Source organism: Ammospiza nelsoni, chromosome 4, assembly GCF_027579445.1.
Source record: "Ammospiza nelsoni isolate bAmmNel1 chromosome 4, bAmmNel1.pri, whole genome shotgun sequence".
Classification (NCBI taxonomy): domain Eukaryota; kingdom Metazoa; phylum Chordata; class Aves; order Passeriformes; family Passerellidae; genus Ammospiza; species Ammospiza nelsoni.
In genome coordinates this window covers 41,398,296-41,426,265 of record NC_080636.1, presented here as the reverse complement: position 1 = coordinate 41,426,265, position 27,970 = coordinate 41,398,296, and the positions used below count along the sequence as shown (strand labels likewise).

At 56.7% G+C, this 27,970-nt stretch overlaps 1 protein-coding gene and 1 long non-coding RNA gene across 3 annotated transcripts in view; one reads left to right on the top strand and one right to left on the bottom strand.

The window, feature by feature from the left end:
- The window catches only part of FRAS1 (Fraser extracellular matrix complex subunit 1), a 105,490-nt gene extending 91,844 nt beyond the window's left edge, over nt 1-13,646 (top strand). The window contains exons 50-73 of the mRNA XM_059470308.1: nt 123-236; nt 1,242-1,392; nt 1,855-2,014; nt 2,254-2,416; nt 2,628-2,874; nt 3,391-3,735; nt 3,977-4,137; nt 4,515-4,662; nt 4,759-4,964; nt 5,414-5,570; nt 6,085-6,285; nt 6,857-7,044; nt 7,192-7,467; nt 7,596-7,828; nt 8,114-8,274; nt 8,943-9,157; nt 10,161-10,311; nt 10,579-10,686; nt 10,844-11,003; nt 11,341-11,457; nt 11,549-11,715; nt 12,024-12,229; nt 12,523-12,669; nt 13,059-13,646. Of these exons, the coding sequence (XP_059326291.1) occupies nt 123-236; nt 1,242-1,392; nt 1,855-2,014; nt 2,254-2,416; nt 2,628-2,874; nt 3,391-3,735; nt 3,977-4,137; nt 4,515-4,662; nt 4,759-4,964; nt 5,414-5,570; nt 6,085-6,285; nt 6,857-7,044; nt 7,192-7,467; nt 7,596-7,828; nt 8,114-8,274; nt 8,943-9,157; nt 10,161-10,311; nt 10,579-10,686; nt 10,844-11,003; nt 11,341-11,457; nt 11,549-11,715; nt 12,024-12,229; nt 12,523-12,669; nt 13,059-13,628 (4,752 nt within the window). The 3' untranslated portion in view covers nt 13,629-13,646. The remainder of the gene's footprint in view (nt 1-122; nt 237-1,241; nt 1,393-1,854; nt 2,015-2,253; nt 2,417-2,627; nt 2,875-3,390; nt 3,736-3,976; nt 4,138-4,514; nt 4,663-4,758; nt 4,965-5,413; nt 5,571-6,084; nt 6,286-6,856; nt 7,045-7,191; nt 7,468-7,595; nt 7,829-8,113; nt 8,275-8,942; nt 9,158-10,160; nt 10,312-10,578; nt 10,687-10,843; nt 11,004-11,340; nt 11,458-11,548; nt 11,716-12,023; nt 12,230-12,522; nt 12,670-13,058) is intronic.
- Nucleotides 13,647-17,609: 3,963 nt separating this feature from the next.
- On the bottom strand, nt 17,610-26,526 carry LOC132072456 (uncharacterized). Of its 2 annotated transcripts, XR_009418320.1 has the most exons (8): nt 26,314-26,526; nt 22,844-22,968; nt 21,391-21,461; nt 21,167-21,289; nt 20,355-20,569; nt 19,835-19,989; nt 18,608-18,733; nt 17,691-17,778 (listed from the first exon to the last, which is right to left on the bottom strand). It is a non-coding gene; the product is annotated as an uncharacterized LOC132072456 (long non-coding RNA). The 2 variants fall into 2 exon arrangements; XR_009418319.1 differs by having other exon boundaries at nt 17,610-18,733.
- Between the last annotated feature and the right edge of the window lie 1,444 nt (nt 26,527-27,970).

Genomic DNA, 27,970 nt, shown 5'->3' with positions numbered 1-27,970 from the left:
TGGGTGTGCAAACTCACCCCAGGACCTCGATGGCAGCAGAGCTGAAGGGAGCTGAGCTGGTGATGTGTTGGGGGAGGCTCTGCCTCCCAGAGTCACCCCCTTTTATCTTGAACTGTTGTCAGGTGGTGACCGCAGCGCCGCAGCGCTTCCAGGTGGAAATCCTCCCTGTGGATGATGGGACACCCAGGGTTGTCACCAACGTGGGCTTGCAGTGGCTGGAGTACACAGATGGCAAGGTAACACCTGCCTGGCCTCGGCCTGGGCTGCTTCTCAGGCTGCTCCAGGAGAAGGGGCTTCTCAGGAAAACATCCTCATCCTTCAGCACTTCTGTTTTTGTGAGGGAGAATGCCCACCCCAGGGTACATTTTTAGCTTTGCTGATGGTGGAGATGGCTTGATGATGTGCTGTAGCAGCCATGGCAGAGATATGTGGCTTTCCAAGCATATGGTGCAGGAATTTCTTGTTGTGACATACCTTTGTTGTGCTGAAGTCCAAACAGAACCCCAGGAAACTCTTGGCTTGTTTTTGAGGAGCCAGTATTAACTGTAAAGAAACACTTTGATTCATCCCAGAAAAAAAAAGAGTGGAAGATGGTGCAGTAAGAAATTGTATTAAGAAATGGCTATCTCAGCTCAAACTCCTCATTTCAGGAAAAGCACTCCTGCAGCCTCAAGCAGTTCAATTTTCTCTCTTTCTCCTGCTGTTAAAAACATTTTGTTTTTGAAGAGGAAGCAAAATGTGGTGGAACTGAATCAAATCCCTGTGAGGGCATTTGAAAGAGGCTCTCATGGAGACTCAGCAGAGCTGTGTGAAGAGTCTTGAGTGAGTCCTTCAATCTGAGGCTGTTTGCAGATTTGTTTTTTTGCCAAGCAAGGCCTCACCTGAGCATCAGCACAGCTCATGGAATAGAGGTGTCTAAGAGAAACCCAAAGATTTGTCCTAGCTTTTAGCTCCAGCTAAATAAGGCTGGGCAGCTGCTTTGGAATTTGCTTTTCTTTGAGCTGCATTTGTCTTTTAAATTCAAGTAACCAGATGTGAGGCAAAATTTGAATCCTTCCTGTGTTGTCATACATGTTGTGGGTTATCTCTGTTCAAGGCTGCTCTGTACTTCCACATCCCTAGATCTTCCCTCATGGAGAGCTGTTTTGACAGAAGGATGGTTGGGCTTTTTGTGTGAACAGTCAATCAGACTTGCACTGCTGGAGCCTCAGTTTTACTCCCTTGATTTGGCTTTAATCCAGGCCACCAATCTCATCACTAAGAAGGAATTACTGACGACAGATCCTGACACAGGTGACAAACAGCTGATCTATGAGATAACAACTGGTCCCAGGAATGGTCATGTGGAGAACAAGCTGAAGCCAGAGACAGCTGTGACCACCTTTACACAGGGTATGGACCTGGGCTGTGCCCTGCTGCTTTTTTTTGCATCAGTTGATTCAGTTTGTTAAAATAAGAAAAAAAAAATAGGTGGGAGGGAAGAAAGCCAAGGGGCAGCATGTTGAAAACAAGCATTGAACTTTGCTGTCAGTTGCAGAAATCCTACAATTTCTTAGAGACAACAACCTGTGTCCTGTAGGTTGTCCCAGGTTCTCCAGGCTTGTTAGAGCTGGAGATGTGACTTGGGGCAGTAAAGAGAGGTTGCAGATCTTGCAAGTGCATCTGATCATCACCGTCTGGCAGAGGTGCAGCTGTGCAGAGTCAGCACTGTGGGGGAGGCTCACTCTTGCAGGGCTGAGGGGGTAACTGCTTCCTATGCCACTGGGATCCCCAGTCCCAGCAGATCCACACTGCTCATCCACAAAGCTGCCTTTGGATTCCTGTGTTGACTCACTGGCTGTTCCCTCCTGGCAGAGGATGTGAACCAGGGCCTCATTCGGTACGTGATGCACGAGGAGAAGGTTCAGGAGACCACGGACAGCTTCCAGTTCCTGGTGAAGGACGGCAAACCCAACGTGGTCAGCGGCAACGTCTTCCACATCCAGTGGTCCCTCCTCAGCTTTACTCACTCCAGGTAAGTGCCATGAGGGTCACAGCACTTGCCTGGCATCTGGGCTCTTACCTGAGCTCCCTACAATGTGGGAAGGAAATCCTGCCAGTGAGGAGAGGGCCCTGCCAGGCTGAACCACGGAGCAGCTGCCCAGTTATTTCCCTGCCTCGGATTTTCCACGGAGCCTCACCCTCAGTGTCACACAAACACGCAGGGTTTGCTCCCCAGCCTGTTCCTCACGTGCTTGCTTGATCCCTTTCCAGCTACAAGGTCAGGGAGAGCGCTGGCTCTGTGAGCGTCACCGTGAGGCGGCTGGGGAACCTCAACCAGTACAGCATCGTCCTGTGCCGCACCGAGCAGGGAACGGCCGCCGCTGGATTGGGAGTACGGCCCGGAGAGGAGGACTACGTGGAGTACGCGGGGCAGGTGGGTGGCACACAGCAAAGGGACGGGCTCACCATGCCTGCCACCAAGCCTGGAGCAAAGAATGGGTGGGAAGTGACCAAAACACCAAGGAGGGTGTGTTCTGTTAGTAAACTCAGGCGGGTTGTTTGCTGTTGGAAGAGGGAGCACCTCAGGAAGGACGGGGAGCTCCAGGTGGCACTCCAAGGACAGCAGTCATCTTGCTGCCCTGTAGGTGCAGTTTGAGGAGAGGGAGGACACCAAGGCCTGCACCATCGCCATCCACGACGATGATGTGTTCGAGGGCACGGAGAGCTTTTCCGTGGAGCTCAGCATGCCAGCCTACGCCCTGCTGGGCAACGTCACCCACGCCACTGTCACCATCGCCGACCCCGAGGACGAGCCCACGCTGCAGTTCGACAGGAGCACCTTCCACGTCAGCGAGAGCGCTGGCTTGCTCTCGGCTCCTGTGCAAAGGAAAGGTGGGTTGGGCCGTGCTGAGCCCCGTGGGAGGGACACGTGCAGAGGGGGAACCCTTGGCCTTTGTCTGTTTATGGTTTTGGAGCCTTCTCCCATGTTTTGGAAGAGGTTCTGGAGCACAATGCAATGGCAAGCAATGCATGGGGCAGCGTTGTTTATTTTTTTAACCTTTCCTGTCTCTGCTGTTAAAGCCTCTTGGGTTTAGATTTGTTCCAGCTCCCGGCATGAGCAGGAGCAAACCTTTGTATTTGTTTGCTGCTTCTCTGTGAGCTAGGCAGTGCTTTATGTGGAGCCTGTCAGTGTCTGTGTGTTCTTTAACAGGCAAGTGCCACCTCTCGGCTTCCTGAGTGGGGTTTAGGAGCTTGCCTGGAAGTCATGTCTAAGCCAGCCGCTATCCAAGTTCAGCATTTCATTCCTCATCCTCTTTTCCAAATGCTGCTTTATTATTTAAGTGAAAGGTGTCTCCACCAAGTAGATTTAAAGTATTTCCACTATGGAGTTTTCCTATTGCTTCCTAGGGGATGCCAGCAGCACTGTGTCTGCCATCTGCTACACCGTCCCCAAATCAGCCAGGGGCAGCAGCCTTTACATGCTGGAATCTGGCTCCGACTTCAAGTCCCGGGGGCTGTCAGACGAGAGCCGCCTCGTGTTGGGGCCGGGGGTCACTGTGGTGACCTGTGATGTCACTCTGATCGATGACAGCGAGTATGAAGAGGAGGAGGAGTTTGAGGTGGTGCTGGCCGACGCCTCGGACAACGCGCGCCTTGGCAGCCGGGCTTCGGCCAACGTGGTCATTGCTGGTCCCAACGATGCCTCCACGGTGTCCCTGGGGAATGCCACCTTTACTGTCAGCGAGGCTGCAGGTGAGGAGCAGAGGGCTGTGTTGGGATGCTCCCTGTAGAAGCTTTCACCATGAAGAGGTGTCAGAAGGAGCGATTCGGGGCACAGCAGAACTGCAAAGATGTGCTGCAGAGGGGCTCTGTGCTTCCCTCTGTGCCGAGGGGGAGGCTGGGGGCAGGAGCAGTGCTGAAGGGAAAGGGGTGGGCTTGTGGAACGTGGCTGCTCTCTCAGTTTGTTCTCTGTCATGTGCATCTGGCGCTGCAGGACGCATTGAGATCCCAGTGCTGCGGCAGGGACCCGACCTCTCCACGCCCACGTCGGTGTGGTGTGCCACTCGGACATCAGACCCGCCCTCGGCCAGCCCGGGAGTCGATTATGTGCCCAGCTCCAGGAAAATAGAGTTCAGGCCAGGCAAGACAGAAGAGGTGAGGAGCCACTTGGACTCTTGCTGAGTCTGCTTTGCCTGGCAACACCTGTCTTGTGTTTCTGTGCATATCTGCTATTTGTTTTGAAAATCCTCTCAGGGCCACTTGAGAACTGTTAATGATTCTGCTAGGCACAGATTCCCCATGCCATCAGTACTCCAGCCTGGAGAGATTTGGTCCTGCCACCTCTTCCGGGGCAAGGATCGCTGCCTGTTCTCTGAAATGATAGGCTGAGTTTGTGTAGAACATTCTTTACATTGATTAGTGGACTCAGAAAACATAATTACATAATGGCTTTACACTAGACTCCCAAATGTGAGTGCTGGGAAGGATGAAACTTTGTATGTCTAACAGCAGGAATTCCACTTTCCTCCCAGTTCTGCCCCCTGACAATCCTGGATGATGCCCAGTACCCAGTGATAGAAGGACTGGAGACATTTGTTGTTTACCTCAGCTCCCCCCACGGAGCCGAGCTGGCAAAGCCCTTCCAAGCCATCGTGGCCATCAATGACATCTTCCAGGACGGTAAGTCATCCCTGGCAGCTGTGACTGCTCCCTCCTGGCCCCTTGGCTCCCTGTGCAGCCCCAGCACTGCTTGGCTCTGTTTCTGCCCCCCTGCAGTGCCCAGCATGCAGTTCAGCAAGGACAGCTACACGGCCAGGGAGAAGGAGGGCACCCTGCACGTCCCCATCTTGCGGGCGGGGGACCTGAGCTACGAGTCCTCCGTCAGGTGCTACACTCGGAGCCTGACAGCGCAGGTCATGGAGGACTTCACCGAGAGGAGGGATGCAGAGGAGTCTCGCATCACCTTCCTCAAAGGGGAGAAGGTGAGCTGCACCTGCCTCCTGGGGGAGTGAAGAACCAGTGCTGGGAGAGGTTCACATCTCCTCCTTGGCCCTCTGTCACCAGAGGGGCTGGCAGACTGCTCCGGGCTGGTTTCAGATACAAATTCTTGTCCTGGCAATGTGACCCACTCTGAAGGGGTTGGGTGTTCCAGGATGGAACTGGTTAAACTGTGAAATGCAAATCTGATGCATCAGGAGGACCCAGGATTGTTGTACAGAGAGCTGTGGGTTTGTGGAAGGAGATGCTTTTGCTTCTATGTCTCATCATGTGACAGTGTGGTTGGTCCACACTGAAGGAGCAGCCCTAAAAATGGAAGGGTTTCTTCCAGGATGGACAGCACTCCAATGTGCAGCCCTAGATAGGGAAGTACACCCTGGCCTTTATCAGATTTATCAGAGTTTGCTGCTTTCTCCTTTTCACTTGGCTTTAGGTGAAGAACTGCAGTGTTCACATCAGTGACGACTCTGCCTTCGAACCAGAAGAGCAGTTCCAGGTCTATCTGGGGAGCCCCCTTGGAAACCACTGGAGTGGAGCTAGGATTGGGAAGATGGATGTGGCAACCATAACTGTCACCAACGACGAAGATGGTGAGTGAGGCTGCTCAGCAAAGGTGTCTGGGGTGTCCCGGGGAGTCAGCACAGCCCCGTCGATGTGGATGCCTTTGGTGCCACGGTCACAGCCTTGTGTACAGGCCACTGCTGTGCACTGGGCTGGGCTAAAGGGAGAGGCTGGATAGGAGTGCTTGGACCCCCCACCTCTCCTATTTCCCAGTCCCCTGCAGCTGGAGTTGCTGTGCTTCCCTTGGGAGATGTTCCTCTCCCTCCACAGCAGCACAGCCTGGAGAGATCTGTGGGGGAGAAGAGGGATGCCAGGCTGGATCACCAGCACGTGGCAGGGATTTGGGGACGTGTGGGAGGCAGGGATGGGAGAATCATTTGCCATTCTCTGTAGCCCAACACCCTCCTTAGGTTTTACCCTAAGTCACACCCAAGCCTTTTTGACCCCCGCTTTGAGGAGCTCCTTGCCCTGAAGGTGCGGGGATGAGCCTGAAAGGTGCCAGGGTGCAAATCTGGGGCTTTTCCCTCCGTGCTGTGCCCGCAGCCCCCACCATTGAGTTCGAGGAGGCGGCGTACCAGGTGCGGGAGCCGGCGGGCCCCGAGGGCGTGGCGGTGCTGAGCATCCCGGTGGTGCGCAGGGGCGACCACAACCGCACCTCCCACGTGCGCTGCAGCACCCGCGACGGCTCCGCGCAGGCCGGCGTGGATTACTACCCCAAGAGCCGCATGCTCAAGTTCAGCCCAGGTAAAGGGGCCCCGAGGGGAGGGTTAGGGGTGGGGGGCGTGGCCAGAACGCCCAGGGATGTGGGAAAAGCCACTTGTCGCAGGAATTTTAGCTGATGTGTTAAACGAAGGGTGATGGGACCAGAGGAAGGAGCACTGGCACCTGGCAGAGTGAAGTCCTCCTCGGGGAATGTAGGGCTGTGAGCACCTCAGACCATGTTGCTGGACCCTCACTAAACAGCTCTGCACACCTGAGGGAGAGGAGGGATGGCAATGTGCTTTGCATCCCAGGCTTTTCCTCCAGACAGCTAATAGAAGACAGTCATTATTAATCCTCAGTCAGCATCTGCTAGTAAATCTATCACCAGATCGATTGGATCAGTTGTCATAGCTGGAGTTTTATGTTGATAATAGACTCCTCTGGGTAAATTATTAGCAGCAATGAGTGGAAATAAAATTTATAATGTGTATTTTATCATAATGTCTCTGTGGTCACAGCCTGGAGCAGCTGTGCAGGGCTTGGACGAGAACTTGAGAGCAGTCTCTGGTGATGAATCAACTTCCCTCTGTTTCCCTTGCACTCGCGCCCCCAGGTGTGGCCCACATCATGTTCAAGGTGGAGATCATGTCCAACGAGGACCGGGAATGGCACGAGTCCTTTTCTCTGGTGCTGGGCCCAGATGATCCAGTGGAAGCAGTCCTGGGAGACATCAGCACTGCCACAGTGACTATTTTGGATCAGGAGGCAGCAGGGAGCCTGATTCTCCCAGCACCTCCTGTGGTGAGCGGATGTGATTTAGTGCCCTGCAAGTACAGATTGGAAACCACAGTGGGATTTTGGAAATAAAATGTAGAGCTGCAGTGACAACGTGGGAGGGAAGGATGGCATTTTCCACCCTCTCCCTCAGCCCCTCTTGCCTCCACACAGGTTGTCACCCTGGCCGACTACGACCGCGTGGAAGAAGTGACCAAGGAGGGCGCTAGGAAATCCCCCTCCCCAGGCTACCCCCTGGTCTGTGTGACTCCCTGTGACCCTCACTTCCCCAAGTACGCCCTGATGAGGGAGCGCTGTGCTGAGGCTGGCATCAACCAGTCCTCCATCCAGTTCAGCTGGGAAGTGGCCGCCCCCACAGACAGCAACGGAGCCCGGTCACCTTTCGAGACCATCACGGACAACACCCCCTTCACCAGCGTCAACCACAGGGTACGCAGACATTCCAGACTAAAGTCTCCTTGGATCTGAGGCCTGGGGGTTTGGGTTTAGAAAACTGAGTGCCGTTTTCCCTTAGCCTGCTGGAAGCACCAGTGGTTTCCCCCTCCTCGTTCCCTCAGGTGCTGGACAGCATCTACTTCAGCCGGCGGTTCCACGTGCGCTGCGTGGCCAAGGCTGTGGACAGGGCCGGCCACGTGGGGACGCCCCTGAGGAGCAGCGCGGTCACCATAGGCACAGACAGTGCCATCTGCCACACGCCCGTGGTGGCGGGGACGGCCCGAGGCTTCCAGGCACAGTCCTTCATTGCCACGCTCAAGTACCTGGATGTGAAGCACAAGGAGCATCCCAACAGGTATGAGGCTGAAGAAAGGGGAGTGCAGCCCTTCCCCAGCCCCCCTGGGCTTACAGGGGTGCCCGGGCTCACAAGCACGATGTGTGTGTGAAACACATCCCTCAGGCAGTACGGGCTGCTCGGGTTCCTGCTCCCACTCTCGTCTCACAGCCTGCCCAGCTGAGGGGGTGCCCTTCCCTGCAGCAGCGGGGAGCTGGGGGGACACAGCTTAAGGCTGTGCTGCTGGGGGGATCCTGTGCCTGCCAGGCTGCTCTGTTCTGCTGTCTCACGTGCTGCTTGTTCCAGGATCCACATCTCGGTGCAGATCCCCCACCAGGATGGGATGCTGCCCCTGATCTCCACGCTGCCGCTGCACAACCTGCATTTCCTGCTCTCCGAGTCCATCTACAGGCACCAGCACGTCTGCTCCAACCTGGTCACTGCCAGGGACCTCAGAGGCATCTCAGGTAACCTTCAAAGCTTCCTGAAGGTGGAAGCCTGGAAAGAAGTCAGAGAAAGGGTCTTTGTCTTCCTCTGGGCTCTCTTGACGTGATGTAAATAGCAATGAATCTTCCTGGTCTCACAGCAGTGACCAGAGTTGCCCCATTGGAGATGGGATTCCAGGCATGGGAACATTTGGGGTTGTAGGTTCATGTTGTGCTAGTGGTTTTCTGATTTTTAAATCATTTTTGTGATATCTTCCCGGTTAGAGAGGGATCTGCAGGGCTGGATCACTGTGTCTGGGTCACTGAGGTCTCCCATGAGGCAACAAAATCAATTCACTGCTGAAAGAAATATCAGAGCTGAAAAGAACAGGCAGATTTTGTTTCTGACACTCCAGGGAATGAAGTCCATGCTAGATCCAGGCAGGATCTTGTACTTTGTTCTGATAATCCCACACTTAACCCATTCCTCATTCCTTAAAGGTTAACTTCAGCCCTGAATCAGTCGGTCCCTAAGTTGGATTATTAGGATGCTTGCCCCATTCCTGTAACGGTTTCCCCTGTGAAGACCTGAGTGTGTCCTCCAGGATAAGGAAGGGAGAGGAGCTCTGGTGATTCAGGAGTGAAGCGAGCATGTGGCGTGAGGCAGTTTAAAGCCGGGAGGGGTCACTGTCCTGGTTTGTGTCCCTCAGAGGCAGGGTTCCTGGCCGAGGTGGCCCCGGAGGGCTTGGTGCTGGGCCCGGGCTATGACCGGCCCTACCAGCTGGACCCTGCAGTGCGGGAGCCCAGGAGCATCCAGCTGTACCAGCACCTCAACCTCAAGAGCTGCATCTGGACCTTCGACGCCTACTACGACATGACCGAGTTAATCGATGTCTGTGGGGGCTCTGTCACTGCTGACTTCCAGGTGAGAGTCCATCCCCAGCTCTCCCACTATCCCAGATCTCAGCTCTCAGGCACAGCTCTGCCTTGCACTTGAGTGTAGCTTGCTGCTCTGCTCTGTACAGGTGGAGTGTGCCTTTCCCTCCCTGTCACCTGGAAGAGAACAGTGCTGTGTGCATTTATTTAATGTATTTTCCTAGGAGTATCACAGGTTTTATTCTTTTAATTTCAGAGCACCAGAAAAATATTTGTTTTTTTTAATGTATAGCCATACTGGAAATATAAAACATTCTCAGCTGGGCTCTCTTTTATAATTTTGGCTGTGTTCTCAGCCAGTAGAAATGAGCCAAAAACAGAGCAGAAACAGCTTAGTTCATGCTCTACAACAGAGCGAGGCCATGGGATATTTTAACTCATTTCCTAATTAACAGGCTGGCAGACCAAAACCCAGGAATGTTCCTCCATAAATGAGTGGCTTCCACTATGTGAGGTGTCTCACCGCCCTCTCGTGGCTACATTATCCATGTGCAGCGCACTCCACCTCCCCTAAGCTCAGGCATTAAATTCCCAGGCACTTTGCTAGGACCAGTATCATCTCTTTTAATTCCTGCCAGCCTGGACTGCTTCATTAAGTTTCCTTTTATAGCTCCAATTGTTTGCAGAAGCCCAGAGAAGCTACTTGGCCTGAACAAGTGCCCACTGGAGCATGTGGAGCCTGGCACCAGCCAGGCTGGAACATCTCCCTGAATTCTCCGGGGCCTGCAAAGTGCAGCTGCACTCTGCAGATAATTAATGGAGAGCTCTGGGAGGCCTGAGCAAGCAGAATTGCTGATTTTTAATTCCCAGCCTTGGAAGCTGGGGGGTTTTGAGGTGAAATTGCACCTAGAGCTCCTCTGTCCCATGGTCCCAGCAATCCTCAGCACTGCCCCTGAATTAAAACCCAGGTTTGTCTGAGGTAAAGAATACCCAGAGACACCTCTGACCTCCCCTGAAGGTGCCTAACCCCCTTTTTGGGGTTTTATTGCCAGGTGAGGGACTCTGCCCAGTCCTTCCTGACAGTCCACGTGCCTCTGTATGTGTCCTACATCTACGTGACGGCGCCGAGGGGCTGGGCTTCCCTGGAGCACCACACGGAGATGGAGTTCTCCTTCTTCTACGACACCGTGCTCTGGAGGACAGGTGAGCACTCCAAGGGCTGTGGAATAAGTGGCTCCTTCATGTTTCCCCTGAGCTCCTGCACTGCCACCAGAGTCCCGAGGGAGTGGGCACTCGGAATATTCCTTCCTTTATGCCTGTGGGGGACTTAGCCGGGGGGGAGGGAGGAAGTGTGCAGCTGGCTCAGTGGAGGATGATGCCAAGGAAACCCTGCCTTTGGGAGGTCTCCCAGAGCTCCTGGGGCTGGCAGAGGCCAGCTGAGCAGCGAGCGTGGCCCCGCTGTGCTTGCAGGGATCCAGACGGACAGCGTGCTCTCGGCCCGCCTGCAGATCATCCGCATCTACATCCGCGACGACGGCCGCCTCGTCATCGAGTTCAGGACACAGGCCAAGTTCAGAGGTGAGGGCACTGATCCGGGCAGGGACACACGGCAGGGTCACACACAGCTCTGCTCTGGCACCATGGGCAGCAGAGCAAGTCCCTGTCCCCACCAGGAGCCCCTCTGTGCTGACAACATGGGACCTCTGTGCCCTGTCACCTCCTTGTCCCCCCCCAGGGCTGTTTGTCATGGAGCACCACAGCCTGCCAGATGTCAGGTCCTCCTTGATGACTCCAGAGCACCTGGGAGGGATCGAGTTTGACCTGCAGCTGCTGTGGAGTGCTCAGACTTTTGACTCTCCCTACCAGCTCTGGAGAGCAACCAGCTCCTACAACAGGTGAGGGCTGGGGGTCCAGTCCCCTTCAGCAGCTTCCCACAGCACCAGGCTCTCCCTGGCACCCCTCCAGCAGCCACTGCAGTAGTGTGGAATGCTCAGGAGCTTGGCCAGAGCTTGGAACACTGTTCTACTGAGAGGAAAACCAGCTCAGCCTTTTGTAAAGGAATTTTTCCAGCAATGAAGCATGTGGATAGGCTGATCCCAGAAGTGACGGTGCATTTCAGGTCACGTTCGTCCCTCAGGGACTGCTGGAGGACATTGCCGGGGCAAGACAGAGCTGCTGCCCTGGGTGAAGAGCTCTGAGCTCTGCTTGGTGACTGCTCCTGTCTGTTCCCAGGAAGGATTACTCTGGAGAATACACCATCCTGCTGATCCCCTGCACGGTGCAGCCCACGCAGCCATGGACAGAGCCTGGAGACAAGCCCCTGCCCTGCACGGCTCACGCTCCCGAGCGGTAAGGAGGCCCCGGCCCCAGGGCAGGGCCAGCCCCTTTGAGCTGCACAAACCTCATCTCCCCTTTCTTTCCTTCCTTCTCCCAATTCCAGGTTTTTGATCCCGATTGCCTTCCAGCAGACAAACCGCCCGGTTCCGGTTGTTTACTCCCTGAACACAGAGTTTCAACTCTGCAACAACGAGAAGGTTTTTCTCATGGATCCCACCAAATCAGAAATGTCTCTGGCAGAAATGGATTACAAAGGGGCTTTTTCCAAGGGTAGGATTTACCTCACCTCTTCTGCTTGTTCCCACTGTTTTTCCCTGCACAGCTTCCATTTCCTGGAGAGGAAAGGGCAAAACCCAGATGTGGCTTTGCCTCTTCCACAGCAATAAATGGCATTTTGAGCATCTTACAGCCCTGTAAAACAGCAACATGCTCTGGCACCTTGTTTTGTCACTCGCACCCCCCAAGCCCTTCCCAAACAATCCAAACCCTTCTCAGCACAGACTCACCTGTGGTCTGGCACACTTGGCTCTGGCAGTGTTCCCCTGGTTGGGGGATCACCTGCTTCTCTTTGTTCCCAGGGCAAATCCTGTACGGGCGTGTGCTCTGGCACCCGGAGCAGAACCTGAACGCAGCGTACAGGCTGCAGCTGGAGAAGGTTTACCTGTGCACGGGCAGGGATGGCTACGTGCCCTTCTTCGACCCCACGGGCACCGTCTACAACGAGGGGCCCCAGTATGGCTGCATCCAGCCCAACAAGTACCTGAAGCACCGATTCCTGCTCCTGGTGAGTGTTCTGCTCCCGCTTCCCCTCTGGGATTTCCTCTGGCAGCAAGCAGATCCTGACTGCAGAGGGATGAAGAAAGGAGCTCACTGGATCTTTTGTACTGCTGGTGCAAAGTGTGAGCACAGGACTGGTTTTTCCCCACCCTTTGTCCACGAGTGTCCCTTAATCCGTGCCTGCATGTAGGTGTGGAGATGGGGCATTTGCATTAGAGCCCTTACCCAGGTAGTGCCCTGCCTTCCAGCCTCTTTTGGGAAAGCAGACAGCATCCCTCAGGACACTTCTCTGCCTTCCAGGACCGAAACCAGCCGGAAGTGACGGATAAGTATTTCCACGATGTGCCTTTCGACGCCCACTTTGCTTCTGAGCTGTCCGAGTTCCACTCGGTCAGCAGCATGCCCGGAGTTGATGGATTCACTCTCAAGGTGGATGCTCTCTACAAGGTATGTACCCAGTGCTTTTGATAGCCCAACACTGCCTTGTCTGTCCAGGACCTCCCAAACACTTCATGAATTGCAGGCTCTGGGCCCTCAGAATTCACCTCTGACACAGGAAATGGAGATTAGGATATTTTTCTGGTGATTTTATTTTTTTTTCTGAAACATTAATGAAAAAGCTCTTTAAAAGCATATTATTCATGTTCCTGAATAAATTACTGCCTCTGGCAAAGGCTGGACATCCCACTGGGTGGTCTATATTACTGCTTAGAAAAACCCACTGAGATGAATTTGTCAGACACAGGACACAAAAGACACCAGCTTTTAACAGAATCACTTGATGTAAAACCCGACAGATGTTAATGACATCTGTCCGTGCCTTCTCTTTGGGAAAGGTGGAAGCTGGGCACCAGTGGTACCTCCAGGTGATCTACGTGATCGGCCCGGAGGGCACGGCCGGGCCCCGTGTGCAGCGCTCGCTGGCTCGCCGCTGGCAGCGCGGCCGCAGGGACCTGCCCGAGGCGCTGGATGCCTCCCTCGTCTATGACAACGAGGGCGACCAGCTGAAGAACGGCACCAACATGAAGTCGCTGCTCTTGGAGAGGGAGGAAGCTGCCGCCGCAGCCTCCTTGTCCCAAGCGGGCGCCTCCCTGGGCAGCGCCTTCGCCGCCCTCACCCTGCTGCTGCTGGTGCTGTCCGGAATTTGCCTCCTGGCTAGGGAGTGCCGCAAGCTGCGGAGGAAGCGGGAGGCTGCAGGCGGCGCTCCCGAGGAGCACCCCTTGAACACCAAGGTGGAGCTGCCCCGGGGTGGCCCGCAGGCCGTAGGCAGCCGGTGTTGCACGGTCAGGAACGTTCATCCCCCGCGGGACTACGGCGGCAGCTGCCAGGGGCATGGCAGGAAGGTGAAGCAGGTGAACTTGGAAGTCAAAGTCCACAGCAATTTGCACGACGGCACGGAAGTTTAACGGAGCACACGCGTTGGGAAAAGCTTTTTATAAACTGTAAAATAAAGATAATCCCAAACTGAAATGCCGTGTGGGTGTTTTTTTAGTTTGCTGAGGAGGGGCAGCTGTCAATTCCCGCTGCTCCTGTCCTAGCGACTTTGCCACATGGCATCGCTGCCCTCTCTCGGTGCTGCTCTAGCTCGGCGGGCTCCAGCTCTCCCCGGCGCTGGGCAGCGTGGGGAAACAATCCTTCATCCCCGGCATGTGGGAGCTCTCAGCCAGTCTCTGCGTCCTCTGGAAGAGAGTAAAGCTGAAATAAAAACTTCACCCCGGGTGCCCGGGCTGTCCTGTCCTCTGCCGCCCTTACGGTCCCGTTCATTCTCCTGGGGTGCGGCGGGAGCCCCTCGGAGCTGCGGCGCCGGGGAAGGGAAGGAGGGAGTCACGGGCTGCTCTGGCCCGGGGGCGCCGCGGCCTCGGGGGGCACCGGGCCGGGAGTGCTCCGGGGTGCGGTGCCGGCCCTGCCCCGCACCGCGCTCCGTGTCCGCCAGAGGGCGCCCTGCGAGGTCCCGGCCCCACACGGCGGCTCCGCGCCCGCACCGGGGAACGGCCGCGATCCCGCACCCGGCAGCGCCCCGTGCCCGCGGCCGTCACGCCCCCAAACCGATCCCGGGACCGAAACCGATCCCGATGCCGCCTCGGTTCTCCCGACGAGGGAGAGGCGGCACCCTCCGGGACCTCGGCAGACCCCGGCAGGACCCGAACGCCCCATCCCGGCTCCGGCTGTGGGCTCCATCGCCCGCATACGGTCACCGTGCTCCCGGCATCGTAGCAGGAGCGGGCATCGAGCCCAGGCTGGGCTTTGCCCAGTCTCAAGCCCAGTCCGGCCGAGAGCCGCGACCCTCCCGCCGGGGCAGAGGCAGCACCGCCCCTCGAGCAGGCACCGGCAGGACTCGGTCTCACAGCCCCGTCCCCAGTGGCGGCCGAGGTGATTTAGACCCCGGAAATCGCCTCGATCGCCATTTGCTCACTCAGAGCACGGTGCGGACAGGAGCCCTCTGTGCGGGCTCCGCAGGTGAGGCACGGAGGCTTCGGCCTCCCCTTCTGTCCCTCTCTCTACCCCTCCCTCCTTCTCCGCGTATTCCCTTTCTTTCTCCCCCTTTCCTCTCGCCCTGAAACGCTCCTTTCGTCTCCTCCCAAACTGGACCCACTCCCACTGCTTCCCATCCTGTCCCTTCTCCGCTTCTCCCTTCTATTCCTCCGCTCTCCACCGTCCCTCTTCTCCCCCTCGGCCTTTCCCTTCCTCTCCCTCCCCGTCCTCACCACCCCCATCTCTCCTGTCTCCCCGTTCTCCCCTCTCCTCCTTCCCTCGCAGCCGCGGGGCTCGGGGTGCCGGGCATTAATAAAGCCCTGAGGGCCGGAGCCCGGCGCCCCCGCCCTCGCTGGGGTCCCCACACGGGGCCGGAGCCGCTCTGCGGGTCCCCCCATTGCAGTGCAACACAGCGCCCCGCACCGCCGGGGCTCCGGCTATCCCAGCACCACACTGGGGGGGTCCTGGGGCGGGGGGTCCTAGTTACAGGGGCCTCCTCGTTAGGAGGGGGTCCCAGGGGGAGGGGTCTTAGGAGGGGCCGTCTCCGGAGGAGGCCGTCCTGAAAGTGGGCGGGGGCTGGGGGCTAACTCCCCCTCCAGGCCCCGCCCACTCCTCCGGCCCGGGTCCCGCCCCGGCTCCCTCCCGAGGATCCCCCTCCTCCAGACCGGGGCCCGGGGGCGGGAGGGGGCAGGGCCACGGCCGACGGTCGTGTGTCAGGCAATTCCCCCCCCCACCCCCCCCCGTGTGTTCACGCTGCAGAGTGACGTATCCCCCTCTGCTTCCCTCCCACCTCCGGGCCTCCCTCCCCCCGGGCCCCGGTCCGGAGGAGGGGGTCCCGGCAGGAGGCCGGGGCGGGAACCCGTCCGGGGGAGGGGGCGGGGCCTGGGGGTAACTCCCCTTCTGGGCCCCGCACACTCCCCCGGACCCCTCCTCCGGAGGGGGCCCCTCCCACCGACCCCCAGGGAACCCCCCAGTGTGGTGCTGGGATAGCCGGAGCCCCGGCGGTGCGGGGCGCTGTGTTGCACTGCAATGGGGGGACCCGCAGAGCGGCTCCGGCCCCGTGTGGGGACCCCAGCGAGGGCGGGGGCGCCGGGCTCCGGCCCTCAGGGCTTTATTAATGCCCGGCACCCCGAGCCCCGCGGCTGCGAGGGAAGGAGGAGAGGGGAGAACGAGAATAGGGGAGCAGTGAGGTAGGTGACGGGAAGGTGGGGAGAGGTCGGGATGTGCAGGGCAGCAGGGGAGGGGGCTGGGAGGAAGGCAGGGTGGAGGAAGGAGCAGGATTGAGGGCAGGTGGGGAGCGACTGGGGGGGTTAGGGGAGCAGGGAGAGGGGATGGGGGGAGCTCGGTTGGGGAGGGAAGGAAGAGGGAGGGTGTTGGGAAATTTAGGTGACTAGAGAATGGAAAAGCACAAAGCCATGGCTAATTCCAAGTTCTGCACCTGCTAGATAGCGTGTCCTTGGGCCTAGCTGTAGTACAATAACAAATAGTGAAAGAGACATGAGAAAAGAGAGATGTAACCCCTAAAGAATGAAAAAGAGTTCATGGTATAGTTTAACCAATAGATTGCTTGGCTTACAGAATATTCATAACCTTATTATTTGCTATATAAGTGTTTAATGCTTTCTTCAATAAACTGGACCTGTGATGAGCCAGCTGGTGTCCGGGTCCCCTTCCTACGACAGGAGGGAATAGAGGAGTAGGGTGGGGTACGGTAGGGGAATAGAGACAGGGGGGCGGGGGCCGGCCGTAGAGGAAGAGGGAGGGGAGGGCTTGGGGGTAGTTGGAGGGGGGAATTTGGTGGGGGGGAGGGTGTAGGGGAGGGGTGGAAGGGAGGGTAGGAAGTAGAGGTATAGAGAAAAAGAAATACAACAGAAAAGAAACGTAAAACAAAAGAAACGTAGAGAAGAAGAGCTATAGAGCCTCGGGCAGCAGCAACCTCCCCCATCGAACACCGAAGGGCAAATAGCTCAGCCGCTTCCTCCCCGCGCCTTAAATCCCCCAAGGCGCACTGGGGTCCCTTGCACCTGTGCCGGCCCCGCCCCCGGGGCCCCGCCTCCCCCCCGCCCATAAATCCCGGCGGATCCGCGCCTGTCCCGCTTTCGGCGGGGGATGCTCAGCTCGGGATGGGCGGGAGCGTTGGTCAGAGCGCTGTGCGGAGATCCGGATCGGGGAGTGCTGCTGCTGCGCGGAGTTCAAGACGCTCAGGAGTCGGGATCTGGGCCCAGGAACCCGGGTCCGGACCCTGCCGGTGTTTCCTGTGGGAGCCGGGCCGAGCCGCTTCTTCCTCGGTGGTCAGGGTGTGGGTGGTGGGGCCGGGGGATCGAGGTGGGATTGGGGCTGGATCGGGACCGGCATCACCGCGGGGGGGAAGAGCCGCTCCGGGACGGGAAGAGCCGCTCCGGGACAGGCGCTGCCGCTCCAGCTGCGGCCGGCGCAGGGCTGGGTCCCGCCGGGGCTCCAGGCCTGCTCCGGCTGCGGCGGCAGGGAGCCGGTGCTGTGGCACTACCATGCCCGCCAGGAGGATGCCGCTTCCCAGGAGCAGCCTTTGGATCACGGCTGGACGCGGGAAGGACACGGAGACCGCCCGTACCGGCCTCGGGACCCCATCAGTATCGCTGCTCGCTCAGCGCTGCTGCTGCCCCCGGCCCGGTAACCCCGGGGGAGACACAGACGCCCTCCCCCCCCCGGCCCGGTAACCCCACGAGCCCCGCGCTCCCCTACGAGCCCCAGCGCCCGCAGCCCCTTCTCTGTGCCCGCACCCCGGGGCTGCAGCGCCCCGGCCGGGAGCAGCTGCTCTGGGACGGCCGCTGGGGCCGAGGCGTTGCTGCTCCTGCTCCAGTTGCGCCTGTGTGGGACTGGAGCCCCAGGGAAACAACACAAGGGAAAAACCCCCAGTGTTTAAAAAAACAGTGAAAATTGTTTGTTCTTTATTTCCAGAGCCGTGAGGATCATCGAGTCAAATGTTGAGAACTGACTGGCCCAGCTGCACATTGAACACAGAATTTTGGTCATCTCAGCACCCTGCTCCAAACACCTGGGCCAATCCCAGGGCTGTTCCAAAGGCCCTGTGTGGGATGGGAATGACTGCTGCCAGTAAGAGAACTCCTCTGCAAATGCAGCTCCTTCCCTTCTGCTAATGCTGCTTTACACACCAGCCCCTGCAATGGCCGTAGGGCACAACTGGCTGGCACTCAACATGTCAGCACCAAACCCTTCCCCATGACCCTGATTTTTCTGCCCTTTCCAGGATTTACCCAGCAGCTGTAAACGTGCTCACACAATGTCCCTCTGCTTCCCCAGAAGAAGTGAACAAGACAAGTCCTGAGGGTGACCTTGCTCCGTGGCCAAAGCTCCTCTGGAGAGTGGCAGGCGGCGTTTCCTGCAGGTGAGCGCCGCCAGGCCAAAGTGATGGCGGCTGCTGAGGCCGGGGCTGTTTCTGGCCCAGAGGCCTCGGTGTCTCCTGCTCGATGCCAGCCGTGCTCCCTGGTGTTCCCTCAGCGTGTCCCAGCTGGCTGGGAGCGCAGGGCAGGAGGAGCCAAAGCTCCTGAAGGCAAGCAGCCCCTCGTGTCTTTGGGATCTGCAGGAGGAGCTGTGCCTACACCGTGGCTCCTGGGCCAGGGGCTGCTCTGAGCAGGCACGTGGAAATGCTCCAGCCCGCACAGAGAGCACCAAGAGCCCAGAAGGACCCCAAGGAGCAGCTGGCATTACCAGGGAATGGAGGCACAGGCTGTTTGCAGAGGGGCTCACACAGCAATTCCCAGTTCAGAGCTCCCACACAGCTGCAGGTATGTCCCAGCCACCCCAAATCCCTTCCCTCCTCCCCAGCCTGAGGCCATCATCCATCAGCAGCATTAAAGCCCAGGCAATCTTCCCCCACAGATACTGAATCCCAGACAGGAGCCCTCAGAGATACCTGAAAATCAGTGGGATGGAGTTTGGAGTTTTTCAGGGATCCAGCAGCAAGTGCACAAGTGAAGGAAAGCTTTCACAGGTAGGCCCCACTGGAGGTGTGCTGTAGACAGAGCTGTGCATCCCCTTCCTGAGGGAAAAGAATTTGGAGAGGCCACTGCTGAGGCTCTGAAAGGAGCTGAGCTTCTGCAGGGAGAGATGTCCCCCCCGGGCACAGGGGCTGCCCCAGCACTGGCTGGGGGCACATCTGACCACTGCCTTCTCCTGCTTTGAACACCAACTGGATGTTCTCCACTCTGGAGCTCAGGGGGGTGAAATCAGCTCAATTCCAGGCAGCTCTGTCCAGTGACCCCAGGGACACCACTGGGGTGAGGGTTATAAACAGCCAGTTCTATGGAATATAACCCTGTCCTTGTCCCTGTGCTGCTGAGCTTCCTTGGAAGCTCTGCTGGCTCCTGGCACAGCTGCTGTCCAAGGCAGCAGCTCTGCATGGCAATGCCCACACTCCATGGGGCACTGGGAGGTTACTGCAGCGGGAATGGAGCGGGGAATTTGGGGCTCTGGGAATAATTCATCAGAATTAGCACAGCTAACATTGAACCCCAAATCTGGGCCCCACACAGAGAACAATCTTTGTCCTGCCCTGTCAGCTCAAACCCCTGGGCTGCGAAGTTTTGGGAATAGAATAAATGGAATTACACAAATCACAGCAAGTGGCATCACCCAGAGGGACAATCCAGGTCCCAGACAATTCCTCCACAATCCACTATGGGGGAAACCCCCTGTGCCTGCCAGGAGCTCTGAGTCTGCTTTTCCTACCAGCTCCTGAGCAGTGTCAGGGCCACCATGAGAGCTTTAAAATCCAAATAAACCCCAAATCCCACACAGTGAATAATCCAAATAAAGAAATGCATTCTTGTCACCAAAGCTCAAAAATGTGTTAGGAGTTCTAACAACAAGTTAATGGGATTCCCAGGAATCTCATGAATGCTCTTGGTTTCATTTTTATGTATTTTTAATCCCTCAGTGGGCAGCCTGTACAACTTACCCTGGGATTTAGAGGCTGAGCAGGGCTGGCTTTGGATTGACCTTCACCTCTGGCCCAGCCTGTGCAAACACACCTTGTGCCAGGGTGGGTGAGCTCATCACCTCAGCTTTTCCCTCCTAAATACCCCCTGCTTATTTCCCTGCAGAATAACTCACATTTTGCCCCAAACCATCCACTCCTCACCTCCATGTGGCCTCCAAGTGTCCACTCTGTTCCTCACAGGTGCCCTGGTGGCACCACATTGGTCCCTTTGCCTTTCTCCAGCCCGAGGCCGCTCCTCTGCTCGCTCTCTCCAGTCTCATCCCACAGGGATCCTCTTCTCCCTTCCCTGCTGGCTGCTGCCAAGGAAGGAGCACACAGTGAGTCTCAGGGCTGCCCCCTCAGCCCTGGAGAGCCCTGGCTGTGGGCCCTTGGATTTCCCAGGGGAATTGTCTGCTGCTCCCCCTTCAATGACCTCAGCAATTCCCTCACAAATGCCACCTCACTGCCCCTGACATCCCCTCACATTGCATTTTCCCACACAAACAGTTCTTGTATCCCCTCTAGATTGCCCCAGGTTTGCAGCTACATGAATGGCATCATCTGTGCCCACTGCTCGTTACTCAACCAAATCAGGAGCAAATGTTGGTTGGGCTTTAATAACAACTTGAAATAACTTTAAAGCAAAACAAGTCACCTTTTTCTTCTGTGTTTCTGGACTTACCTCCGAGGATGTGTGCTGAGCTCTGGGTGGAGGGGCCTGTCAGGCTGAATGGCTGAGTTTGTGTTCCTCTCACTGGGGCACCAGAAATCCCCCAGTCCCTTTTCCCAGGCTGTTCCCAGGCTGTGGCAGCACAGGCAGATGCAGCTCTCAGCACTCCCTGCTCCAAACACAACTCTGGCCTCCGCTGCAATCTGTCTCTGCTGGGAGGCTTTCTCCTAGAGAAATCAAAGGATTGCTCATGGCAACTGGGAGAATGAATTTGCACAAAGGGAAGTAAGGAATAAAATCCTGCTCCAGGAGCCCCTGGGATCTGCAGGGCTGCTTAGGGAAGGGGACAGTCACTCCCTGCAGTGCCCCCAGCCCCACCTGCAGCACCAGCACAGGCTGCCAGCTGGGCTCTGCCAGCCCCTCTCCCTGTGCTGCTCCCTCTCAGTGCCCTGGGCAATCCAGCCCTGAGCCTGGGCAGCCCCAAGCTCTGGCTGGCAGCCCAGGGACAAAGGGACACTGCCAGGGATGAGGCACATTCCCAGCAAACGCTCCCAGCAGAGCACACAGGCACCCCTGGAGCTCCTGCGGGGGCTGGCAGGAGGGCACAGCCCCCGTGGGGCGGCAGTGGCAGTGACAGCAGCAAACTGCCACGGTCTGGTGGCACAGCAGAGACACCAAGGGCAGCAGTGCCCATGGGAGGGGCACAGTTAATGCTGCTCCCTGTGCTGCCCCATCCCAGCAGGAAAGCTCCAGGGGGATGGACACTCCTCCCCTTCCCCCAGCCCCAGGTAAGCACTGCTCAGTTTCACACAGCCAGCTCTCACCTCCAGCTGCTCTGGGGCTGCTGCCACATCCCCGCCAAGGTGCCAAAGCCACTTGGGACAGGGCTCTCTCCGTGTCCCAGGGCTTGGGGATGGCAGGGACCAGGGTGCTCCAGCAAGGACAGCCTGAAACCAGAGCAGATGTCTCAGGGTCAGCAACGGGCTGGGGATGGGAGTTCTAAACCCAGATTGCTGAAAACAGCCCCCAAAATGTTCTATGATCACACCTTTAAAATGGCTCCAAAGGGCAGCAGCTCTGGTCAGTACCTGCACGATTCCCTGTGCCAGCCCTGGCTCACTGAAAAACAAAACAGATCAACCATCACACAGGCCCTGTTTGCAGAATTCCTGATCCAAACCCTCACCTTTCCTGCCCAGCACTGAGGGGAATCTGACACAGCACTAATAAGTAACCTTTGCTGAGAGCAGCCACCACCCCAGTCCTCCAGCCTTGGCAAGATCTGCAGTGAATGGACCTAAGTTCTAATCCTGAACCTAAATTTCTGTCAGTTTTTGTTAGAAAGATACTGGACAGTAAATCATGCAACGGAATTTAAAAGTTGCACAAGGAATAACAAGGCCCAGAGCAAACCCAACCACCCCCATCACTGCTCCACCCCAGTTTTGGGAGAAATGCTGATATCATTGCAAATACTCTCCTTCCCTCCCACTCAGTCCTTCCCTGCACATCCCTGGAGAGGATTGACTCCATCTTTTGTTCCCAAGAGCCCCTCTCCAGCCCAAAGCCCACTTCTCACAGACACAAACTGAGCAAGCCTGAGGCATTGCTCCCAGCAGCAGGTGCAATTGCTGAACTCCCTTCTCCCTGGATTGCTCCTCTAAGCACTTGCAGGAAACTCACCTGAGCCCAGAGCCTGTTGTGCTTTCCCAGAGGGAAACAGAGCCTGATGGGCCACAGCTCTGGCCACATTGCCTTGTTCCTGCTGACCTGGGAGGCCACAGGTGAGCCCAGTCCCTCAGAGCCCATCCCTGGGCACCAGGAGAGCTGGAGCTGTTCCCAGATCCCAGTGCCCTGCAGGGCTGTGCTGACAGAGCACAGGCTGAGCTCTGTGCCCACACCATCCCTCATTCTCCTCCCACTGCTGCCAAACCCTCCCAGCCCTGCCCCTGCATCCGTGCCAGGGCCAGGGCCTGCCCCAGCAGGGGCTGTCACCCAGCCCTGCCCTGCCCTGCCCCAGCAGGAGCTGTCACCCAGCCCAGCCCAGCCCCAGCAGGAGCTGTCACCCAGCCCTGCCCTGCCCTGCCCTGCCCCAGCAGGAGCTGTCACCCAGCCCTGCCCTGCCCCAGCAGGAGCTGTCACCCAGCCCTGCCCTGCCCTGCCCCAGCAGGAGCTGTCACCCAGCCCTGCCCTGCCCTGCCCTGCCCCAGCAGGAGCTGTCACCCAGCCCTGCCCCAGCTGCCCCCCCTGGCAGAGCTGGGAATGCACTGAGAGCTCCTGAAGCCCAGAGCAGTCCTGGGGGCACGGAAAATGCCCAAGCTGCCCCTCAGGGCACAGCGAACACCACAGCTCCATCATCCCCAGGGAACTCTGGCATTTGTCCCTTCACCTCTGCCCTTGTCCAGCAGGCACAGCTGGGGCTGGGCTGGCACAAATGGCATTGCCATGGCAGGCAATGCCAGCAGAGAGGAAAAGAGGAGCCCTGTGTCCCTGTGACTCACCCCCACAGCGTGGGCAGGACCAGAGCCCTCCAGGGCAGAGCCTGGTGCTGAGGCCTCTTGCCTTTGGCTGCCCAAACACCAAAGCTTCTGGCAAAGATGGGAGGAGCTGGATGATTTTTCCTGCCCTGAAAGAGAAGAGAAAAAGAAAATTAAGTCCACTGTGGAAGTCAAAGGATCCTAGCTCTCATACTTCTGCTCTGATTGCTCCCTACGGGGTTTATCCATGACAGGTGGCACCAATTCAAACACAAATGTGTCCTTTGCCAGCATTTTTATTCCTGACTATTTCAGACAATAGCAGGAAGCTTATTTTTCATATTGCATTCTCTGCCCAATTTGAACAGAACCATTTTTATCCCAGACCCCACATGTCAGTCATTCAATCCTTCACCACTGGACTTTGCACAAAGGCAGGGACACTCAGGGTGCTGCATCACAAGAAATCCCAAAGAGAATCCCCTCCAAAACCTCACAGAGAAAGGATTTTTGCTTTTGGGACACAAGAAAGGCCTTTGACCATTTGCATCCACGTGGAAAGCCCACACTGAGCACTTGGCTTTAAAGATGTTGCACTTGAAGTTACAGACATGGAATTGCTCTGGGATTTGGCATTTCCTGCACCCACACAAACACATTAAGGGAATGAAGTGCAGAGTCCCAAAGTTTGGTTATTCCAATGCTGCTTTGGTAGTGCCCCTTGACACACCAAAATCCACAGCAACACTTCAAAAAATGAAAAGCAACTTTCACCCCACATCCCCCTTCCTTTCGATTTTGCAGTTTTGGGCTCCTCTTAAGAACAGGTTAAAGGAAAGAAGAGAAAAGCCCAGGACCTGCTACCAGCCAGTGCACCAAGCACCTGTTTCCCACAGATTCTCCTGACAGCTGATGGCTTTTCTAGGAAAGCTTCAGTTCCCCTTACCACAATCACCTGCAGCACTCAGCGCCAGCCCCAAAGGGCAGAGCACATCTCTGAGCTGTCCAGGAGCTCAGTCCCTCTCTGTGGGACAGAACCTGCTCTGGGTCCCAGAGCTGACTCCAATCCCTGCTGGCTGAACTGTCCAGCTGTAGGATCCAGCTGGATGCTGAGGGGCAGAGCGTGTGACCCTGTGTGAAAGCCAGGCTCCAAAGGCAGCCCTCGGTGCCCAGCACTGCTGCTGGCAGCCCTGGCACAGACAGGATGGGGCCTCCCCACAGCTCTGTGCCCTGGCACCGAGGGTGGCACAGCAGAGGCTGCTGGAAGTGAAACCAGCGCTGCATTTCCATGGACACTGACGGCACTGAGAGCCCAGCCCAGAGCTGCTCCTGCCCAGCACAGGAGCCCCAAGTGCTGCTGCAGGCACAGGCTCTGAGGGAGCCCTGCAGCTGTGACAGGCAGGCAGCAGCAACAATTCCCAGGCACAGAGATCCCTCCCCAGCTGCTCCAACAACCGGACCTCTGTGGCTCAGCCTCAGGGCTGTCCCTGCTCCAGGCAGGAGGAGCCACACAGCCCCGAGGCTGGGGCACACCCTGCCCTGCAGCAGGAAACAAGGGGTTAATGAAGCTTTGGGGACACGTCCTGTCCCCAGAGGGGTTTGACAAAACATCCAGCACTGTGCATCTTTAATAAGGACAGCTTGTACCTATCCTTGCAACAGACTCACCTATGTTATTTCCTCAAAGTCCCTGTTTTAAAATCTTTTGCTACTCCAAGTGTGTAAACAAGATTGACCACGAGCTCTGCACCCTGGCCATGCTCCAAGGCCTAAGGAAGAGCTGGACATCCTCAGACCCATCCAATCCGAGGCGCTGCTGCAGCGCTAAAACATTTAAAAGCCACCCCTGCCCCGAGGGTGCCAGCCCAGCGCTAGAGATGGGACAGCAGGAGCAGCAGCGACAGCCACTGCAGCCTCGGCACCCTCAGCGCTCTGGCTGCACCGTCCTCATTGCCCAGCGACGCTCGGCTCTGTTCCCAGCAGCCCAGCACGAACCTGAGGGCCCTTTCCAGACGCAAATCCCCAAAGAGCCGCTGCTCTCCCCTCTGCCCACCCTCCCGCCCCAGCTCTGACCCCTTTGACTGCCACCACCCCACCCAGGACACAGAGGAGGCTCTCGGGTGCCAGCTGAGACCCAAATCGTTCCAGCGCCTCAGGAAATAAATACTAAGAAACTCGTCCCTTCTAGGGTAACAAAGTGTCTCGGTGCCCAGCTCCCGTTTCCTAAGGCAGAACACACGGAGCAGGGGAAATGCCAAGTCCCAAACCCAACAAAACCTGGTTTTCCATGGGTTTCCATCAGGACTGCTCAGGTTTCCCAGCGCCCCCCAGCTGCAGCCACAGGAGCAGCTTCTCTCTGGGACCCCGGGGTGGGCACAGGGACCCGCATCCCGCTGCTTCCCGGGACACAGAGCCCAGCCCAGCCCAGCATGAAACCTAATAAATGCAGTTATTGCCTCTGCCATTCGTGTATTAGCTCTGGCACAGTATGAAACCTAACAAATGCAGTTATTGCCTCTGCCATTCGTGTTTAGCTCTGGCACAGTATGAAACCTAACAAATGCAGTTATTGCCTCGTGTATTAGCTCTGGCACAGTGTATTAGCTCTGGCACAGTGGTATTGACCACAAAACTCCTGAGACAGTACAACCTGTAACTACTGCTCTTGATAAAAGCATCATCTGTAGTTCATGTATGCACTGCAGAGCTTTAACAAATAGCAGTGCAAGAGATACTATTTTAGACTGCAGCATAATAGAAACTGTGAAATGGTAAAATGCTTTTACATGTAAGGAACTCAGAACATGGTGTAAGATAATTAGGTGATTTCCCACATTTGGGGACAATCTTATCTGAAACACAAGATAACAGAAACAGAAACCAGAGCACCGAGAAAAAAAGGAAAAAAAATTATTGACCCTCGTTGTCAAATACCGAGGGAGTGAAAATAAAACAGGATGGCACCACAGGAAGAAATAAAGTACACTGGTTTAATCCATAAGATGGCACGAAGGTTAAAACCAAGCAAAAGAACATCTAAACTCCAAGGACTATTTGAATATGTACAAACTCGAATGAATATGCATACACCACTGCAATGGAACAGAATCTAGAGAACACGGTTTAAGGTAACCGGCTGCTCCTGGCAAACAGCCCAGCACCCCAGCGCTGGCTTTTATTCCTTAACAAACGTGTAAAAATTCTAAGGAGTGAACTTTGTTTCTCACACAACAAAGCGCTGCTCCCGCAGCCGGGACGAGCCCCAGCTTTATTCCACGGAACGCGATCCCAGAGAGCCGCAAGGCCCGGGACAGCCCCGTCCCACCCACAGCGGGTCCCCCGCAGCAGCAGCGCCCGAAGCAGCCCCGGCCCGCTGTGGGTGCCCCGTCCCGCTGTGGGTGCCCCGGCCCGCTGTGGGTGCCCCCGGCCCGCTGTGGGTGCCCCGGCCCCCTGTGGGTGCCCCCAGCCCCGCTCCCTCCGCTCCGGCCGCTCACCTGAGGGCACCGCCCGCCGCCTCCCGGCGCCGCTGCCGAGCCAAGGCCATTGGCCCCGCTCCTGGCTCCGAAGCCGCGTTCTGCGCTGCAGGGCGCGCTCCGGGGGACGCGGGCCCGGGCAGTGCCAGGGTGACCCGGGCTGAGGCGGCTGTGCCAGCGCTCTGTCCCCTCACGGGGCTCAGGCCCGGCAGCGGGGCCCCGCCACCGGCCGCCATTGCACCGCGGAGCAGAGTCAGGGACGGCCGAAGAGCCGAGTGCGGCCGAGTGGAGCCGAGAACAGCCGAGTGCGACCGAGAACAGCCGAGCGTACCCGAAGGGCCGACTCCGGCCGCGATTTGCCGAATCGATCCGAGTTTAGCCGAGGTGAACTGAACGGAACGGGACGGAACCGCGTTCAGCCGAACCGAACTAGATAAACCGAACCGAACTAGATAAACCGAACCGAACTAGATAAACCGAACCCACGCGAGATCAGCCGAACCAACCTGAACATTACGGGATCGGTCGAACCGAGCCGAGCTGAGCTCCGAATGCTGCGATCGGCTCCGAGTTCAGCCGAACGGAGCCGAGCCCGGCCGAACCCGGCCTGCTGCTCTCGTGCCCATTAATTAGCGCGAGTGCAGTTACAGCCTAATGAGCGCTGAACGTGTCACAGACACACCAGCCACCCTCCTGACACTGATGCTCCCAGGGATTTTCCTTTTTCCAGGGTCCAAACTCATCCCAACGAGTGAGAAAATGATGTTGGCATAAGGAGCTGAGCAGTTCTTGGGAAGGGCCTGGCTGGACAAGGGACACAAACAGCACAGGGAGCATTTAAAGCAAACCAAGTGACAAAAAGCCACCTTTAGGTCAGAGAGAGGCTGAATCCCCGTAAGGAAATCCACTGAAACAATAAGCTAAGTGATGGAAATTCAGGGTTTGGCTGTGGCCACCACCTTCTGGTAGGAAATGTTATCATATTATCCCAAATAGTCACAGAACAAAACAAATAAAGGCATTTTAAATCCTAAGCTTATGAAGTGTAAGTGCAAATGAGATCAAATGCACAAATTCAGGTAAGCTATGGACTGTGATCACTGTTTCTGTGGTTAATGGCTTTGTGTTTGAACCTGAGTGACCTCCCTCTCCTCTGTCACCTGTGTGTCCTTGCTGTGTTTCTTTGAGTGTCCCAGAATACCTTGGAAGAGATTCTTCCCCTGCTCCTGCCTGTATTTGTCAGAAATGGTTCATTTAGCCAGCACAGCACTCACAAAGAACCAGCCCCTCAGGAGTCACAGCACCATTGCCCTCTCCCTGAAATCCTGGCCAACAGCACCAGCTCTGTGCCCTATCCCCAAACTTCTGTCTGCCCAAAGTTTTCAGTCCCAATTCAGCAAGACAAGAGAATTGAAAAGGATTCAAGTCTTGAACATCAGATGGTGACAAAAATGGCCTATTTAATTCCTAACTCTTAACCATGACTTATTGTTATTTCTGCCCTCTGTGCTCCCTTGTCCCTACCCATTCTCCTGGGCAGGATTATAAACTGTACTTTGAAATAACACACTTGCTGCAACCTGAGGAGCTTCAATATCAGCACCTTGACCTTTACTTTCTGAATTCCCATCCCAGTAACAGGATTTCGGGCAGTGTAAAGTTTTAAAATTTTATTTAC